Source organism: Hypanus sabinus, chromosome 1, assembly GCF_030144855.1.
Source record: "Hypanus sabinus isolate sHypSab1 chromosome 1, sHypSab1.hap1, whole genome shotgun sequence".
Taxonomy (NCBI): domain Eukaryota; kingdom Metazoa; phylum Chordata; class Chondrichthyes; order Myliobatiformes; family Dasyatidae; genus Hypanus; species Hypanus sabinus.
This window is the reverse complement of record NC_082706.1, coordinates 206,248,378-206,265,346: the sequence shown is the minus strand read 5'-3', so window position 1 is coordinate 206,265,346 and position 16,969 is coordinate 206,248,378. Positions and strand designations below refer to the sequence as shown.

At 47.0% G+C, this 16,969-nt stretch overlaps 1 protein-coding gene across 2 annotated transcripts in view; it reads right to left on the bottom strand.

Moving 5' to 3' along the window:
* vps41 (VPS41 subunit of HOPS complex) overlaps positions 1–16,969 on the bottom strand; it is a 217,226-nt gene that overhangs the window by 35,558 nt on the left and 164,699 nt on the right. For both annotated transcript variants that reach the window (XM_059984628.1, XM_059984635.1), the window contains exons 20-22: positions 6,525–6,566; positions 4,926–4,976; positions 738–875 (exon numbers count right to left, since the gene is read on the bottom strand). In XM_059984628.1, coding sequence (XP_059840611.1) covers positions 738–875; positions 4,926–4,976; positions 6,525–6,566 — 231 coding nt within the window. The remainder of the gene's footprint in view (positions 1–737; positions 876–4,925; positions 4,977–6,524; positions 6,567–16,969) is intronic.

The window sequence follows — 16,969 nt, the reverse complement described above, 5'->3', positions numbered from 1 at the left end:
GGAGGAGAGAGGAAAGAGGAGGGAGCAGGGACAGAGAGAGTGAGGAGAGAGAGCAAGTGAGAGGAGAGGGAGAGAGGAGAGAGAGAGGAGAGAGGGAGAGAGAGTGAGAGAGTGAGAGAGAAGGAGGAAGGAGGAGAGAGGAGGGTGGGGGGGAGGGAGAGAGAGAGAGAGAGAGAGAGAGAGAGAGGAGAGCGAAGGGGTAGAGGGAGAGAAAGAGAGTGACTTTTGTACAGTACTGTAGTTTGTGTGTATTTTATGTATTGCACTGTACTGCTATGGCCCCAAAAATACAACTTTCATGACATGTGAGTGATAGTAAACCAGATTCTGATATGGGTCTCCTCTGTGGACTCAGAGTGGGAAGGGGCAGGGAGAGGGGAATCATGGTTTGGGAGGGAAGGGAGGAGAGGGGGAGATATTCTGTAATGATAAATGAACCAATTGTTTAGAACCAAATGACCTTGACTGTTATCTCAGGGCAGGTGTGTCTGCATCCACACCACACTCCCCTCTCCCTCCACACTCGTTCTCTGCCATCCGTCCCACACCCCTCCCGGGCACTCCACCCGAGTGGGGAGTGATAAATGGAATAAAACAAGACTTGTTTATTGTTAGACACTGGCACAGAGCAAACAGGCTGAATGGTATTTGTCTGCTATGGAAAACAATCGTCTCGAGTGCACTTCAGCAACAATACACGTGCCTCGGTGTCAGCACTCCTGTGAAGACCAACTTACTTTCTCCAGTGGGCAGTGGGTGCTGTCTCGCAGGAACGGCAGCAGGCTTGGCCGATCATATTCAGCATACAGGCTGATCTGTTGCTCGTGGAATTTCTGTCCTTTATGGTGATCTCTCTTGAACAGGTTATGCAAGTACTGTTTAAAGAAAATGCAGAGTAGGTTAGAACAATGTAAAATATCAAATAAAGCTTTCAAAGTTAAAATAATCTTAGTAATACTCTAAGTATTAGTAATAGCAATAGTGGCTGAATGGCCTTATTCCAGCTGGAGGTCTGTGATCTGCAGGGATCTGCACTGAGGCCTCTGCTGCTTGTGATGAATATAAATGACCCGGATGAAAGTGTTGATGGGTGAGTTAGTCGTTTGCTGATGAAACGAAGATTGGAGGTGTTGTGGATAGCATAGAAGACTGGCAAAGGATACAGCAAAACATAGATCAGTTGCAGATGTGGGCAAAAATGGTAGATGGAGTTTAACCCAGCCAAATGTGAAGTGTTGCACCTTGGAAGGGTAAACATAAAGAGACAGTCCAACGCTAAGGGCAGAGGGATCCACGATCACAGCACCTTGAAAGTAGCCACACAGGTTGACAGGGTGGCTAAGAAGGCTTACGGCATGTTAATTTGAGACATTGAGTTCGAAAGTCAGGAAGTTATGTTGCAACTTTAAAAAAATTAGTTAGGCAACATCTGGGACATCGTGTACAGTTCTGGTCGCCCCACTACAGGAAGAATGTCGAGGCTTTGGAGAGGGTGAGTCGAGGTTCAGCAGGATGCTGCCTGGATTAGAGGGTATGGGCTACCACACAAAGCTGGACATACTTGGGATGTTTTCTCTGAAACGGCAGAGGCTGAGTGAGATTTCATGATCAGAATCCTGTTAGAATCCAGCTGAAACGACAGTGTTCCACAGGGACAGCGGTTTCCCTTTTATTTTAATTAGAGGTATTCTGGCTGCATTAGTGCAAATCCCTTCAACTATACTTCATCACCAATTCCATATCTATAAAATGTCACTCACATCCTCACTTACTTATCTGCCCAGGTGTCTTTTTGAGATCATCAATATGAAATAACATAGATAAAGACTAAGGTTTTGTTTTATTTGTCACAAGTACATCGAAGCCTACAGTGAAATGTGTCGCTCAAGTCGGGATTGTGCTGGAAGCAGCCTGCAAGTGTTGCCGTGCCTCTGGCACCAACGCAGCACACCCACTACTTACTAACCCTCACCTGTATGTCTTTAGACCGCGGGAGGGAACTGAGGAAGCCCACGCTGTCACGGGGAGAACGTACAAACTCCCTGTAGACAGTGGCGGGAAATAAACCCTGGCCCACTGAAAAGCATTGAACTAACCACTACACTACCACAGTGTTTAATTACTTTTACGCACCACATTGCGGATAGCTGCCTTAGAACGTGCCCGTCCAGCAATCCCTGACTAATAACCCCATCACTCTTCTCTCCTCAACCTTTCTCACTTTGATGCATTTATCCAATTTTTCCCCCGAAGCATACATCGGTCTGAACAAGCACAGCCTGACCAAGCTTCAAGTTACTTTCATCAGTCCTATATCCAGTGACAATTTTGAACCAACAATCGCTTTCATTTTATCCTGTTATCAAAGTAAACAGTCACTATTTACACTACCTTAACATGAATTTGGTGTGTTATTGGCTTTTCCGACCTATACAGTCTTCGTGCCTCTTTCATCAAACTGATTATTTCCATAACTAAATTAAGATAGCAATGTTTTCTGTTGCTTTCAGTTGTATCTATTTACATTAGCAAAACTATGAAATTGCTTCATATTCTTTCTGTAACTGTATCGAGTTTTTTGTTGCTTTTTTCTCACAGATATTTACATCTTTAGTACATAGCTTGACCAAACAGGAAAGACTTATGAAGCTCCAGTGGACTTTGCAATCCCGCCGTATCCTGTGAGAAGGGCAAATGCCAGACATCACTTACATTGACAACACCGGAAATCAATCACTTCACTTCATATAAAGCCTCTGAGGATCCTTCCTGAGGCAAGCAGCAGGTAAAGAAGAATCTCTCTTGTCACAAGTCTTTAATAATTTAGACACAAATTCTTTTATCTAAAGCTCTGACTACTTGATGAAAATTCTGAGATATTTTACCGTATATCACTGTACAAATCGTTGCCAGAACTAGCAGACTGCCTCTGACAGCGTCATCATCATCATTATGTGCCATATTATATGATGTGGGCGATCATGGTGTCATGACCCTGATTGTTCTTGTCAAATTTTCTCCAGGAGTGGTTTGCCATTGCCTTCTTCTGGGCAGTGTCTTTACAAGATGGGTGAGCCCATGAGCAGATGGTGCACATCACAAGTCTTAATTATGCGACCACTGACGCCAGGCAATCTCTGAAGATAATGGCTGGGATTACCAGCGTAATGCCCTGGCTGATATGCTGTACGTATTTCATTTAGCAGTTCTGTAAGAGCTGTCTGTTCTGTTTTCAGCTTGTTTGGGTTATTGTTTAAGATAAGGGATGAGCAGAAATGTGTGCCATCCAATTAGGATGGTCGAATTAAGGGGAGGTTTCTCCAGTGAGGGACACTAAGATTGGCCTTGGGGCTTTTGTTCGGCAGGAGATGAAGAGAGAAGACGGTGGGGGGAGCTGGTTGTAGGATATGACCCGCTGGGAGACCTATTTGTACGAGATGAATTGTGAGTGACGTTTGAAAGGTGGTGTGAGCTATCACGTTGACCAAGGGCCCAGCGTGTGAGTGACAGAGAAGTTCAAGATGAGCTCCAACTTGTGCTGTTTAATTAAAATGCACCTTTTTCTTTACTAACCCTTTAGGTAAGTTAAGATTCATAAATATAATTCCTTTAATAGTATGCAGTGTGCTGTCTGTTATTTTGTGGCACTAATTTGTACCAAATTACGCAGCATCCACACAAACCGGGGAGAGCCATCGCAGTCTCACGAGTATGGCGAGTACTGTGAAGCATTGTGCTAACCATTACACTTCTGTGCCACCCGGAAATATGTCCTGACATTGGAGAGGATCCAGAGGAGGTTCATGATAATGATCCTGGGAATGAAAGGCGTAACAGGTTACAGAGAGAAGACAGGAGATTGGGGTTAAGAGGGAGAATAAATGAGCGATGATGGAAGGGAAGAGCAGACTCGATGGGCTGAGTGGCCTAATTCTGCTCCTATCTCTTATGGTCTCTTATGGCTTTATGTTGGTGAGGCCTAATTTGGAGCATTGTGTCACCTTCCTACAAGCAAGATATCAATAAGATTGAAAGAGTACAGAGAAAATTAATAATTTTGTTGCTGGAACCTGAGCTACTGGTTTGAACAGATTAGGACTTTATTCCCTGGGGTGTAGGTGAACGAGGGGAGAATTGATTGAGGTATGTAAAATTATGAGGGCTATAGATAGGATTATTGAAAGCAGGTTCTTTTCACTGAGGTTGGGTGAGACTAGAACTAAGGTCTATAGCTTAAGGGTGGGAAGTGAAATGTTTAAGGGGAACATGAGGGAGAACTTCTTCACTCAGAGGGTGGTGAGATGTGAAACGAGATGCCAGTGGCAATGGTGGATGCGGGTTCAATTTCAACATTCAAGAGGTATTTGTATAAGTAGATGGATGGGAGGGGTGTGGAGGGCATGGTCCACTCGTGGGTTGATGGGACCAGGAGAATGGACTAGATGGAACTCCGCCATGAAGGGCCCCAAGCCCAGCTGTGAAAACATGAGGGCTGAGCATGGGGTTAGCAACCCCATCCCGTAAAGCCCAGCAGTATAGAAATGCCAACAGCAGCTCCAAAGACCTCATTCCCGGGACACGAAGGATCTTCAATGAGCTATACCTTGAAAATCTGAAAGAATGGCCAATGAAAGAGGACTCTGGTGAGCTTCTGCCAGCAGCCCATGCCCCAGTAGGGGTGATGATCTTACGAAGAAGAAGAGGAATGGACTAGATGGGCTGAATGGTCTATTTCTGTGTTGTAGTGCTCTATAACTCTATTACTCAAATACTAACATTTCACTCCCTCACACAATGATATCTTGGGCCTGATCACAAACTGGCATGTGCAAAGCCACAAGCACTTGATTGCATTTTTAAACACCTTATGATCCCCTCAATAGCACGCGCCAGAGGCTCGTCTAAAGCAGAGGAAGCCGACTCACCACATGTTGTAGTTCAGGTTGCTCTTTCAGTTCCTCCACAACTTTGTCAATCTGAAAAAAACAAAATTAAAGTTAATTAGAAAAACAACACTGTTGACAGAACATTCTATCTCTAGCCAAATTATACCGTTCACAAGCATTCCCTAAATAAACTAGTTTCTATAAATATACTTCAGTCAGTTCAGCTTGGCAACAACCTCTCCTCCAGAATCTCCGTCAGCACAGGCACACCCCAGGTGCGCCCTGCTCTACTCACTTTACACTTATGACTGCGAGGCTAAGCACAGCTCCAGTGCCATTTTTAAATTTGCTGATGATACCACTGTCACTGGCTGAATCAAAGGTGGTGGTGATCAGCACATAGGAGGCAGATTGAAAATCTGGCTGAGTGCTGCCAGCAAGACCAAGGAGATGAGTATTGACTTCAGGAAGATAAAACTGGAGGTCCATGAGCCAGTCCTCATTGGAAGATCAGATGTAGAGAGGGTCAGCAACATTAAATTCCTTGGTGTTATCATTTCAGAGCATCTGTCCTGGGTCCAGCACGTAAGTACCTTTATGAAGAAAGCATGAAAGCACTTCCGCTTTCTTAGAAATTTGCAAAGATTCAGTATCATAACTAAAACTTTGACAAACTTCTATAGTCGTGTGGTGAAAAATATACTGACTGATATGGACACAGTAATACCTTTAAACAGAAAAGCCTACAAAAGGAAGTGGATACGGCCCAGCCAATCACAGGTAAAACCCTCCCCACCACTGAGCGGATTTATAAGGAGCAGTGTCGCAGGAAAGCAGCATCCGTCATCGAGGACCCTCACCACCCAGTCCATGCTGTCTTCTTTCTACTGCCACTGCCTTAAGGCCCCCACCACCAGGTTCAGAAACAGCCTTTACCCCTCAGCAATCAGGCCCTTGAACCAGAGGGGATAACTTCACTCAACTTCTTTTGCCCCATCATTGAACTGTTCCCACAACCTATGGGCTCATGCTCGAGGACTCATCTCATTTCTCAAAGTTTATTGATAATTTATTAGTATTATTTTTTGTTTTTGTATTTGCACACTTTGTTGTTTATTTGCACACTGGTTGTTTGTCCGTCTTTGTTGTGTGCAGCTTTTAGGCCATAAGATATAGGAGCAGAATTAGGCCATTTGGCCACTGAGTTCGCTCTGCCGTTTCCTCATAGCTGATCCAATTTCCCCTCAGGGTCAATCTCCTACCTTCTCCCCATATCCCTTCATGCCCTGACTAATCCAAAATTTTTATTGATTCTATTCTATTTCTTTGTTCTACTGTGAATGCCTGCAAGAACATGAATCTTATGGTGACATGTATCTACTTTGATAATAAATTCACTTTGAACTTCAAATTCTTTATTACATTACTACTGATTTAACTTCATAAGTATGCCAGAGGCTTCTACCGTGGAAGATACCCAACCTGGGGTCCATGTACCTCTTGCCTACTGATATTGGACCATGGCATAAAAAAGGATGGGAAACCCTGTTCTACATGAATGCAGGCACTTCTCTTTAGTTTAATTCTGAAGGGTGTTTGCAACACAAGATTGAGCTGTGAATGAAATTAGCAACTTACTGAAATTTTGTCTTCATTGTCCAGGAGCATATTCACTGCTTGCTATAGAGGAAGGAGAGAGATTAATGGTTCAAATGATTTATTTGTAATGAGGTTTTACAATAAACTGCATTGTATTTGACTCTTCAATAAGCTTTGTAAGAAATATTGGAAACTGAAAATCACAATCAATCAGTCATATTTTTAGAGTGTCCTCATTAAGACCACAAAACCATACAATACAGGTGCAGAATTAGGCCATTTGGCCCATCGAGTCTGGTCCACCATTTCCCCTCTCAGCTCCAATCTCTTGCCTTCTCTTTGTGCCCCTTCACTCCTTAATAAATCACAAATCTATCAACCTATATACCTAAATAAGCCTTCAGAGTTGCCCGTATCAACAAATTCCACAGATTCACCACTCTCCGGCTAAAGAAATTCCTCAACTCCATTCTAAGAGGATGCCCCTCTATTCTGAGGCTGTGTCCTCTGGTCTTATACCCCCCCCCCCCCCACCATAGGAAACATCCTCTCCACATCCACTCTATCAAGGTTTTTCACTATTCAATAGGTTTCAATGAGGTCACCCCTCATTCAATGCTATTCACTCATCTGACAGCATGAATGAGGAAGACTACACCAGACATCACAGAAGGAGGACTGAAAAAGAAGATTGATAGCTCATGTTGACAGCTTGTTCACCAAGCCTGGAGATAACACCGCCACCTTTTTTGTCACCAGTCAAGGTAACATCATCAGTCATCAATTCAGTGTTGTTTCTACCTCATGCTCATGTTTATATTCGTCTGATATAAATGCGAGCACTTGGCAGACACAATGCCGAAATGTGTACTGATGATGTCACCTCGACTGGTGACGAAACTTTTGCAACGTGATGTCCAGGCTTGGCAAACAACCCTACAAACAAACAGAGGAAGGAGTGCTAAAGTAGGAAGGGAGCAAAGTTAGCAAGTCTCACAAAATGTTGGAGGAACTTCAGCATTTGGTGCATGCGAGCTTGGTTTCAATGTATAATAAGAGAAGTCTGGATAGGTACATGGATGGTAGGGATTATGGATAGCTATGGTCCAGGTGCAAGTGAATCAGACTAGATCGTATGCCATGGACTAGATGGGCCGAGGGGTCCGTTCCTTTGCTGTACTATTCTATAACCCTATGACTGTAACTCAGCAGGTCAGGCAGACTGAACAGTTGACGTTTCGATCTGAGACCCTTCATCAGGGCTGGAAAGGAAGGGGGCAGAAGTCAGAATAAGTAGGTGGGGGGGAGAGGAAGGATTACAAACTGACAGGTGAAGCCAGGTGAAGGGAAGGTGGGTGAGTAGCTGGGAAGTGATACTGGAAAAGGTAAGAGCTGAAGAAGGAGTTCTAATTTTTAGTAAATTTTCATGAAAATAATATGTTAGGGATAATTTATTTATTATCCACGAGACCATAAGATGTAGGAGCAGAATTAGGTCATTGGCACATCACGTCTGCTCTGCCATTTCATCGTGGATGATCCAATTTCCCTCTCAGTCCAATCCCGATTTCTTCCCATATCTCTTCCAATCAAGAATCTATCAACCTCTGCCTTAATACACACGAAGACTTGACTCCCACAGCTGCCTGTGGCAAAGATTTCCACAGATTCACCACCCTCTGGCTAAATAAACAAGCTCTTCACATCCACTATGTCAAGCCCTTTCTCCATTCGATAGGTTTCAGAGGTCACCCCCATTTTCTTCTAAGGTCTAAAGAATACAGGACCAGAGCCATCAAACGCACTTCATATGACAAACCATTCAATCCTGGAATCATTTTTGTGAACCTCCTTTGAACCCTCTCCAGTATCAGCACATCCTTTCTAAGAAAAGGGGCTCAAAACTACTCACAATGCTCCCAGCGATGCCTCATCAGTGCTTTATAAAGTCTCAACATTACATCCTTGCTTTTATATTTTAGTCCTCTTGAAATGAATGCTAACATCACATTTGCCTTCCTCACCACAGACTCAACCTGTAAATCAGCCTTTAGGAAATCCTGCACAAAGGCTCCTACATCCTTTGCAATCTGATTTTTGTATTTTCTCTCCATTTAGAAACAAGTCAATGCTTTCATTTCATCTATCAAAGTGCATGACCATACACTTCCTCACACTGTATTTCATCAGTCATTTCTTTGTCCATTCTCCTAATCTGTCTAGGTCCTTCTGTAGCCTCTCTACTCCCTCAAAACTACCTGGCCCTCCACTTTTCTTCATGTTGTCTGCAAACTTTGCTATAAAACCAAAAAATTCCATCATCCAAATCACCAACATATAACATTAGAAGAATCAGCCCCAACACAGACCCTTGTGGAACACCATTAGCCACTGGCAGTCAACCAGAAAAGGCTCCCTTTATTCCCACTCATTGCCTCCTGTCAATCAGCCACTGCTTTATCCATGTTAGAATCTTTCCTGTAATACCATGGGCTCGTAGCTTGTTCAGCAGCCTCATGTGTGGCACCTTGTCAAATACCTTCTGAAAATCCAAGTACACAACATCAACTTATTTTCCTTTGTCTATCTTGTTCTTCCCACTAATTTTTGCTCTGTTAAATGCCCTCTCTTTGGCTTTTAGGTTGTCTTTGACTTCTCTTGTTAGCCACTGTTATGGCAACTTGTCTTCAGAATACTTCTTCCTCTTTGGGATGTATATATTCTGTGCCTTCCAAATTGCTTCCAGAAATTCCAGCCATTGCTGCTCTGCCGTCATCTCTGCCAGTGTTCTTTTCCGATCAATTCTGGCCAACTCCTCTCTCAATCCTCTGCAATTCCCTTTACTCCACTGTACTACTAATAAATCTGACTTCAGCTTCTCCCTCTCAAATTGCAGAGTGAATTCAATTATATTATGATCACACCCATAAGGGTTCTTTTACCTTTAGCTTTCAAATCAATTCTGGTTCATTGCACAATACCTAATCCAGAATAGCTGATACTCTAGTGGAGTCAACCACGAGGTGCTGTAAAAAGCTTTATCGTAGACATTCTGCAAATCCCTCCTCTTGGAATCTCGCACCAACCTGATTTTCCCAATCTACCTGCACATTGAAATCCCCATGACTATTGTAACATTGCTCTTTTGGCATGCATTGAATTGAATTGACTTTATTTCTTACATCCTTCACATACATGAAGAGTAAAAATCTTTACGTTACGTCTCCCTCTAAATGTGCAATCATAGTAATTTATAATAAATTATAATAAATAGAACAGTCAATGGAATATACACTCAAATCAGCGAGAGTTCATCAGTTTGATGGCCTGGTGGAAGAAGCTGTCCCAGAACCTGTTGGATCTGATTTTCATGCTGCGGTACCGCTTCCTGGATGGTAGCAGCTGGAATAGATTGTGGTTTGGATGACTTGGGTCCCCAATGATCCTACGGGTTCTTTTTACACACCTATCCTTGTAAATGTCCAGAATCATGGGAACTTCACATTACAGATGCACTGGGCTGTCCACACCACTCTCTGCAGAATCCTGCGATTGAGGGAGGTACAGTTCCCATACCAGGCAGTGATGCAGCCAGTCAGGATGCTCTCAGGATTTGGAGCCCATACCAAACTTCCTCAACTGTTGTGCCTTTTTCACCACACAGGTGGTGTGTACAGACCACGTGAGGTCCTCGGTGATGTGGATTCCGAGGAACTTGAAGCTGTTCACCCTCTCAACCCCAGATCCATTGATGTCAATAGGGGTTAGCCGGTCTCCATTCCTTCTGTAATCCACAACCTGCTCCTTTGATATTGCGAAATTGAGGGAGAGGTTGATATCTTGACACAACTGTGTCAGGGTGATGACTTGATCGCTGTAGGCACCCATACTGAATCAATTCAATTCTGCTCCCATAGTTTCACGTAACCCTGATCGGGGGCCCAAATAGGTGATACTCCTTGCCCAAGGGTGACCTGCAGACTAGTGGAGGGAAGGAGCACCTTACACCTCCTATGGTAGAGACTTGTCTCCACCCCGCCACACACTTTAGAGTACAGGCTCAATTTGAAACCACTAAGGACACAGAAAGAAATTCTAGAATAGATGCGATTGATGGAGACTGGAAAAGCTCATCTGTCCTTCAGTGATAAAGCAGCAGAATTTATCATCCATACAAGTCAGAGGAACATTTGTATTTACTCAATTTTATCTCAATTTTGCTGCCATCACCACAATAAATGCTGGAAATTTCGAGTCACACTCACAAAAACGCTGGAGAAACTCAGCAGGTCAGGCAATATTTATTAAGAGGAATAAACAGTCAACTTTTCGGGCCGAGATCCCTCATCAGGACTGGCATGTGCGAATAAGATCAAACCATATCAGAGCAGACCAGGCCAGTCAGCCCATCACCTGCTCTATCATTCAATCATGGCTGTTTAGTTTTTTAACCCTATTCTTAAATACACACAATGATTTAGCCACAGCCCTCTGTGGCAGAAAATTTTACAACTTCACCACCCTCTGGCTGAAGAAATTTCTCCTCATTTGAGTGTTCTCCTTTATTCTGAAGATGTTCTCATGGATCCTGGACTGTCCTACCAATGGAAACATCTGCACATTCACTTTATCCCAGGCCTTTTAACATCAGTAGGTTTTGATGAGACACCCCTCATTCTTCTGAATTCCTTTGAGTTTCGGCCCAGAGGCATCGAACTCTTCTAATACTTTCAGCTTTTCATTCCTTGGATCATTCTCAAGACCCTTCTCTGGACAATCTCCAATATCCAATAACATGTTCTTCTTAGACATGGTGTCACAATTGATGCACCATCAATAACTCACACTGAGACGTAGGCGAGATATCGGCTTTTATTGACTGGAAGAAGGAACCAGGAGTGAGTGTCTATCATACAAGGTCCTGGAGACTGAGGCCGATCTTCAGGCCGCAGGTCTCCTTTATACAGGGGCCTGTGGGAGGAGCCACAGGAGCAGTCAGCAGGGGCGTGTCCCGACAGTCACATAGTTCACCACATTCACCCCCCCTTCGTTTGAAAAAGTCCTCATGTAGCGAAGGTTCTTACAAGTCAAGCCGATCAGGCGGTCGAATCTGTCGCTGCGATCTACGTAGCACCGGCTGTGACCGCATAGGTGCCGGCAACATTGGCGATTGCACAGGGGACGGGGGTTGCGCGTGTTCTTGCCCACTAGGCGCCGGTGATCCCTCATGCATGTGCGAGGCGCCTGGTATAAATGCGTACGAAACGCCCGGTATACAAGTGTCGTGAGGAGTCTGTGTAGGGCCTGGTGAGTACGGTGTCACCTCTGGTGCAGGGTTCACAGTTACCGGAGAGCCTTCAGGGTAGTGGTCTGCTGCACCTGCGGGTGCCAGGTCGCGGATGGAGACCGTGTCCTCCCGCCCATCAGGTAAGACCACGTAAGCATACTGGGGGTTCGCATGGAGAAGGTGAACCCTCTCCACCAGCGGGGAGTATTTATTGCTCCTCACATGTTTCCGGAGCAGCACTGGCCCCGGGGACGTCAGCCAAACTGGTAGGGTGGTCCCAGTGACAGACTTCCTGGGAAAAGAGAATAGGCGTTCGTGAGGGGTGGCATTGGTGGACGTACATAACAGGGAGCGGATAGAGTGCAGTGCCTCAGGGAGGACCTCCTGCCATCGAGAGACCGGCAACCCTTTGGACTTGAGGGCTAAAAGTGTGGCCTTCCACACTGTGGCATTCTCCCGCTCTACCTGGCCATTACCCCGGGGATTATAACTCGTGGTCCGACTGGTAGCAATGCCCCTAGCTAGCAAGTACTGGCGCAGCTCTTCACTCATAAAGGAGGACCCTCTATCACTGTGGATATAGCAGGGATACCCGAACAGAGTGAAGAGCTGGCGCAGGGCTTTTATGACGGACGTGGCAGTGGTGTCGGGGCAGGGGATGGCAAAGGGGAACCGTGAGAACTCGTCAATAACACTGAGAAAATAGACATTGCGGTCAGTGGAGGGAAGGGGGCCCTTAAAGTCAACACTCAGGCGTTCAAAAGGGCGGGTGGCCTTGACAAGTTGTGCCGTGTCAGGACAGTAGAAGTGCGGTTTGCACTCGGCACAAATTTGGCAGTCCCTGGTCATCGTCCTGATGTCCTCCAGGGAGTACGGCAGGTTCCGAGCTTTCACAAAATGGTAAAATCGGGTGACCCCCGGATGGCAAAGTTGTGCATGAAGGGCGTACAGCTGGTCGAGCTGTGTGCTAGCACATGTTCCCCGGGATAGGGCATCAGGGGGCTCATTGAGTCTGCCAGGCCGGTACAGGATATCATAGGTGTAGGTGGAGAGTTCTATCCTCCACCGCAAAATCTTATCATTTTTGATCTTGCCCCGCTGTTGGTTGCTGAACAGGAACGCAACCGAGCGCTGGTCGGTCAGCACAGTGAATCTTTTGCCAGCAAGATAGTGCCTCCAGTGCCTAACAGCCTCCACTATGGCCTGGGCTTCTTTCTCCACCGCGGAGTGCCGAATTTCAGAGCCTTGGAGGGTGCGAGAAAAGAATGCTACTGGTCTGCCTTCCTGATTAAGGGTAGCAGCCAGAGCGAAATCGGAGGCATCACACTCCACTTGGAAGGGAGCGGTCTCGTCCACTGCATGCATCGTAGCTTTGGCAATGTCCGCTTTAATGCAGTTGAAGGCCGCGCAGGCCTCAGCAGAGAGGGGAAACGAGGTAGACTTGACCAGGGGGCGAGCCTTGTCTGCATAATGGGGGACCCATTGGGCGTAATAGGAAAAAAACCCCAGGCACCGTCTGAGGGCCTTGAGAGTGGTGGGAAGAGGGAGCTCTAACAGGGGGCGCATACGTTCGGGATCAGGCCCAATAACCCCGTTTTCCACGACATACCCAAGTATAGCAAGGCGGGTGGTACCAAAAACACACTTGTCCCTGTTATAAGTAAGGTTCAGAGCTGCGGCCACTTGGAGAAACCGTTGGAGGTTGGCGTCGTGATCTGGCCTGTCATGACCACAGATGGTGATGTTATCCAGATAGGGAAATGTGGCCTGCAGTTGGTACTGGTCCACCATCCGGTCCATTTCCCTCTGGAAGACAGAGACACCATTCGTGACACCGAAAGGGACGCGCAGGAAGTGATAGAGCCGGCCGCCCGCCTCGAAGGCGGTGTAGGGGCGGTCCTCTGGGCAGATGGGGAGCTGGTGATAAGCGGATTTCAGATCTATTGTCGAGTACACCTTATACTGAGCAATCTGGTTGACCATATCCGCGATGCGGGGTAGGGGGTATGCGTCAAGCTGCGTAAACCTATTGATGGTTTGACTATAGTCCACCACCATCCTATTTTTCTGCCCAGTCCGAACAACAACCACCTGGGCCCTCCAAGGGCTTGTGCTCGGCTCAATGATCCCCTCCCTGAGCAGCCGCTGCACCTCCGACCGAATGAAGGCCCGGTCCCCCGCGCTGTACCTCCTGCTTTTGGTTGCCACAGGTTTACAGTCGGGGGTCAGGTTGGCGAACAGCGGTGGGGGAGGGATCTTGAGAGTGGAGAGGCTGCAAGTGTCGGTAGCGCAGCTGTTGGCCTGGTTCTGGATGGGATGTGTGTGTCCGTGTGTGTGTGTGGTCAGTAGCGGGGTATGTGAAGAAGTCCCACAAAACTGAGGATTCTTGACAGTGAGTGGTGGGAGGGGCCCGTCGTATACCATAGTCACACTTTCGAGATGGCTCTGGAAGTCCAGCCCCAATAGCACAGGTGCACACAGATTAGGCATGACCAGCAGTTCAAAGTCCCGATATACTGTGCCTTGCACCACCAAAGTCGCTACACAACCCGCCCGGATGTCTGCGGACTGCGACCCAGAGGCCAAATGGAACCTCCGACTGACCGGCCGCGTTGCAAGTCCGCAGCGTTGCACTGTGTCCGGGTGAATAAAACTCCCAGTGCTGCCCGTGTCAAACAGGCATCCAGTCCAATGCCCCTCCACCTGGATGTCCATCATGGATCTTGCAAGCTGGTGTGGGGCGCTTTGGTCGAGGGTTACAGTGGCCAGAGTTGGATCGCCGTCGGGGTACCCGGTCAGCATCGGAGGGTCGGGGGCGGGGCATGCTGACGCCGACAAAGATGGCCGCCCACATCCGGGGTACCCGGTAAGCATCGGAGGGTCGGGGGCGGGGCATGCTGACGCCGACAAAGATGGCCGCTCACATCCGGGGTACCCGGTCAGCATCCGAGGATCGGGGGCGGGGCGTGCTGACGTCGACAAAGATGGCCGCCCACATCCCGGCATGCAAGATGGCGGCCCCCACGTTTCACCCGCAGCGCTGCACTCCGCTCGAGGTTGAGACTTACAGACCTTGGCGAAGTGGCCCCGCTTTCCGCAGCTGGAGCAGGTCGCTTCTCGCGCTGGACAGCGTTGTCGAGGATGTTTCTTTTGGCCACAGAAATAACAAAGCACGAGTTGCTTACGGGCCACAGCCGTGGTCTGGGTCGGGGAGCTCGTGGAATGGCGACTGGCGGCGGCGTTGGCGAATTCGCTCCCGGGAGCCGGCGGTGGCGGGGTCTGAGGCGTCCACGAAACCGGCGGGGAATCGCGCGACTGGACAGCGTCGGCGTTATGCCGCGCAGCTTCTAGAGCGTTGGCCATCTCTATCGCCGAGCTTAAGGTAAGATCCGAGTTCTCCAGCAGCCGCTGGCGCATGTACACTGACCTCAGTCCCGTCACAAAGGCGTCTCGCACCAGCAGCTCCGCATGCTGTTCTGCCGTGAGCGTCTTGCAGTCACAAGCTCGGACGAGTGTCTGTAGTGCTCGGAGAAACTCAGCGCACGATTCGCCAGGCCGCTGTTGCCGGGTAGCTAAGCGATGTCTTGCGTAGACGGTGTTCACCGGCCGCAGGTACTGTCGTTTGAGGGCGTCCAGTGCCCCTTCGTAGGTCGGCAGGTCCCGGATAAAGGAGTAAACTTTGGAGGAGACCCTCGAGAGTAGGATTCTGTGCATAACGGCGGGTTCAGTCGCACGAAGCTCCGCCAAGTACGATTGGAAGCATGCAAGCCAGTGTTCAAAAGCGAGAGCTGCGTCAGGGTCTTGAGGGTCCAAATCCAACCGGTCCGGACGCAAAACGGGTTCCATGGTTTAAAACTTCCAGTCAATAAAATTGATGCACCATCAATAACTCACACTGAGACGTAGGCGAGATATCGGCTTTTATTGACTGGAAGAAGGAACCAGGAGTGAGTGTCTATCATACAAGGTCCTGGAGACTGAGGCCGATCTTCAGGCCGCAGGTCTCCTTTATACAGGGGCCTGTGGGAGGAGCCACAGGAGCAGTCAGCAGGGGCGTGTCCCGACAGTCACATAGTTCACCACAACAATATTCCAAATGTGGCCTGACCGACATCTTATAAAGCCTCACCATTACATCCTTGCTTCTATATCCTAGTCCTCTCAAAATGAATGCTAACATTGCATTTACCTTTTTAGTACTAACTCAACCTGAAAATTAACTTCTACGGAATCTTGAATTCAAAGATTGAAAGGCCCAATTTAATGTCTGAGGAAAGTATACAATATACACCCTGAAATGCTTTTTCTTTGCAAAACATCCATGAAAACAGAGAAGTGCTCCAAAGGGTAAACAACAGTTAAAAGTGCGAATCCCAAAGACACCCCCCCCCACCCAAACTTAAAACTCCCTTTGCACCACCAACTTTAGAATTGAATCACTCCCTGACATTTGCATGGGCTCTTATCTTGTTTTCCAACTTCATGTGAAACACTTGGAAAGGCCTTCTGAAAATCCAAGTAACCAACATCTATCAACTCTCCTTTATCTATCATCCTTCTTACTTCCTCAAAGAATTCATTAAATTGAAACCTTGCTGACTTTCCCTACCTTATACTTCCAAATACCCTAGAATTAATCATCAGACATATATATCAGGAGCGCAGCACACGCAGGGCCCTTAGCAGTGTCAATGATCCCTCCCATCTGTCCAGCAATCTCTTTGATCCCCAACGATCAGACAGGAGGTACTGTTACACCACTTGTGCTGGCAACTCATTCCACACTCTCATGGCCCTCTGAGTGAACAAATTGCCCCTCATGTTCCCCTTAAACTTTTCACTTTTCATCAACCCATGGCATCTGTTTGTAGTTTCACCCAACCTCAGCGGAAAAAGCTTGCTTACCTTATCTAAACCCCTCATAATTTTGTATACCTCTATCAAATCTCTCCTCAACGTTCTACATTCTAAGGATAAAGTCCTAATCTATTCAAACTTTCCTTATAAATTGGTCCTCCAGGCCAGGCCACATCCTTGTAAAATTTCTCTGTACTCTTTCAACCTTATTTACATCTTTTCTGTAGGTAGGTGACCAAAACTGCACACAATACCTTAAATTAGGCCTCACCAACGTCTTATACAACTTCAACATAACATCCCATCTCCTGTACTCTATTGGGTACTGGCCAAATTGAGG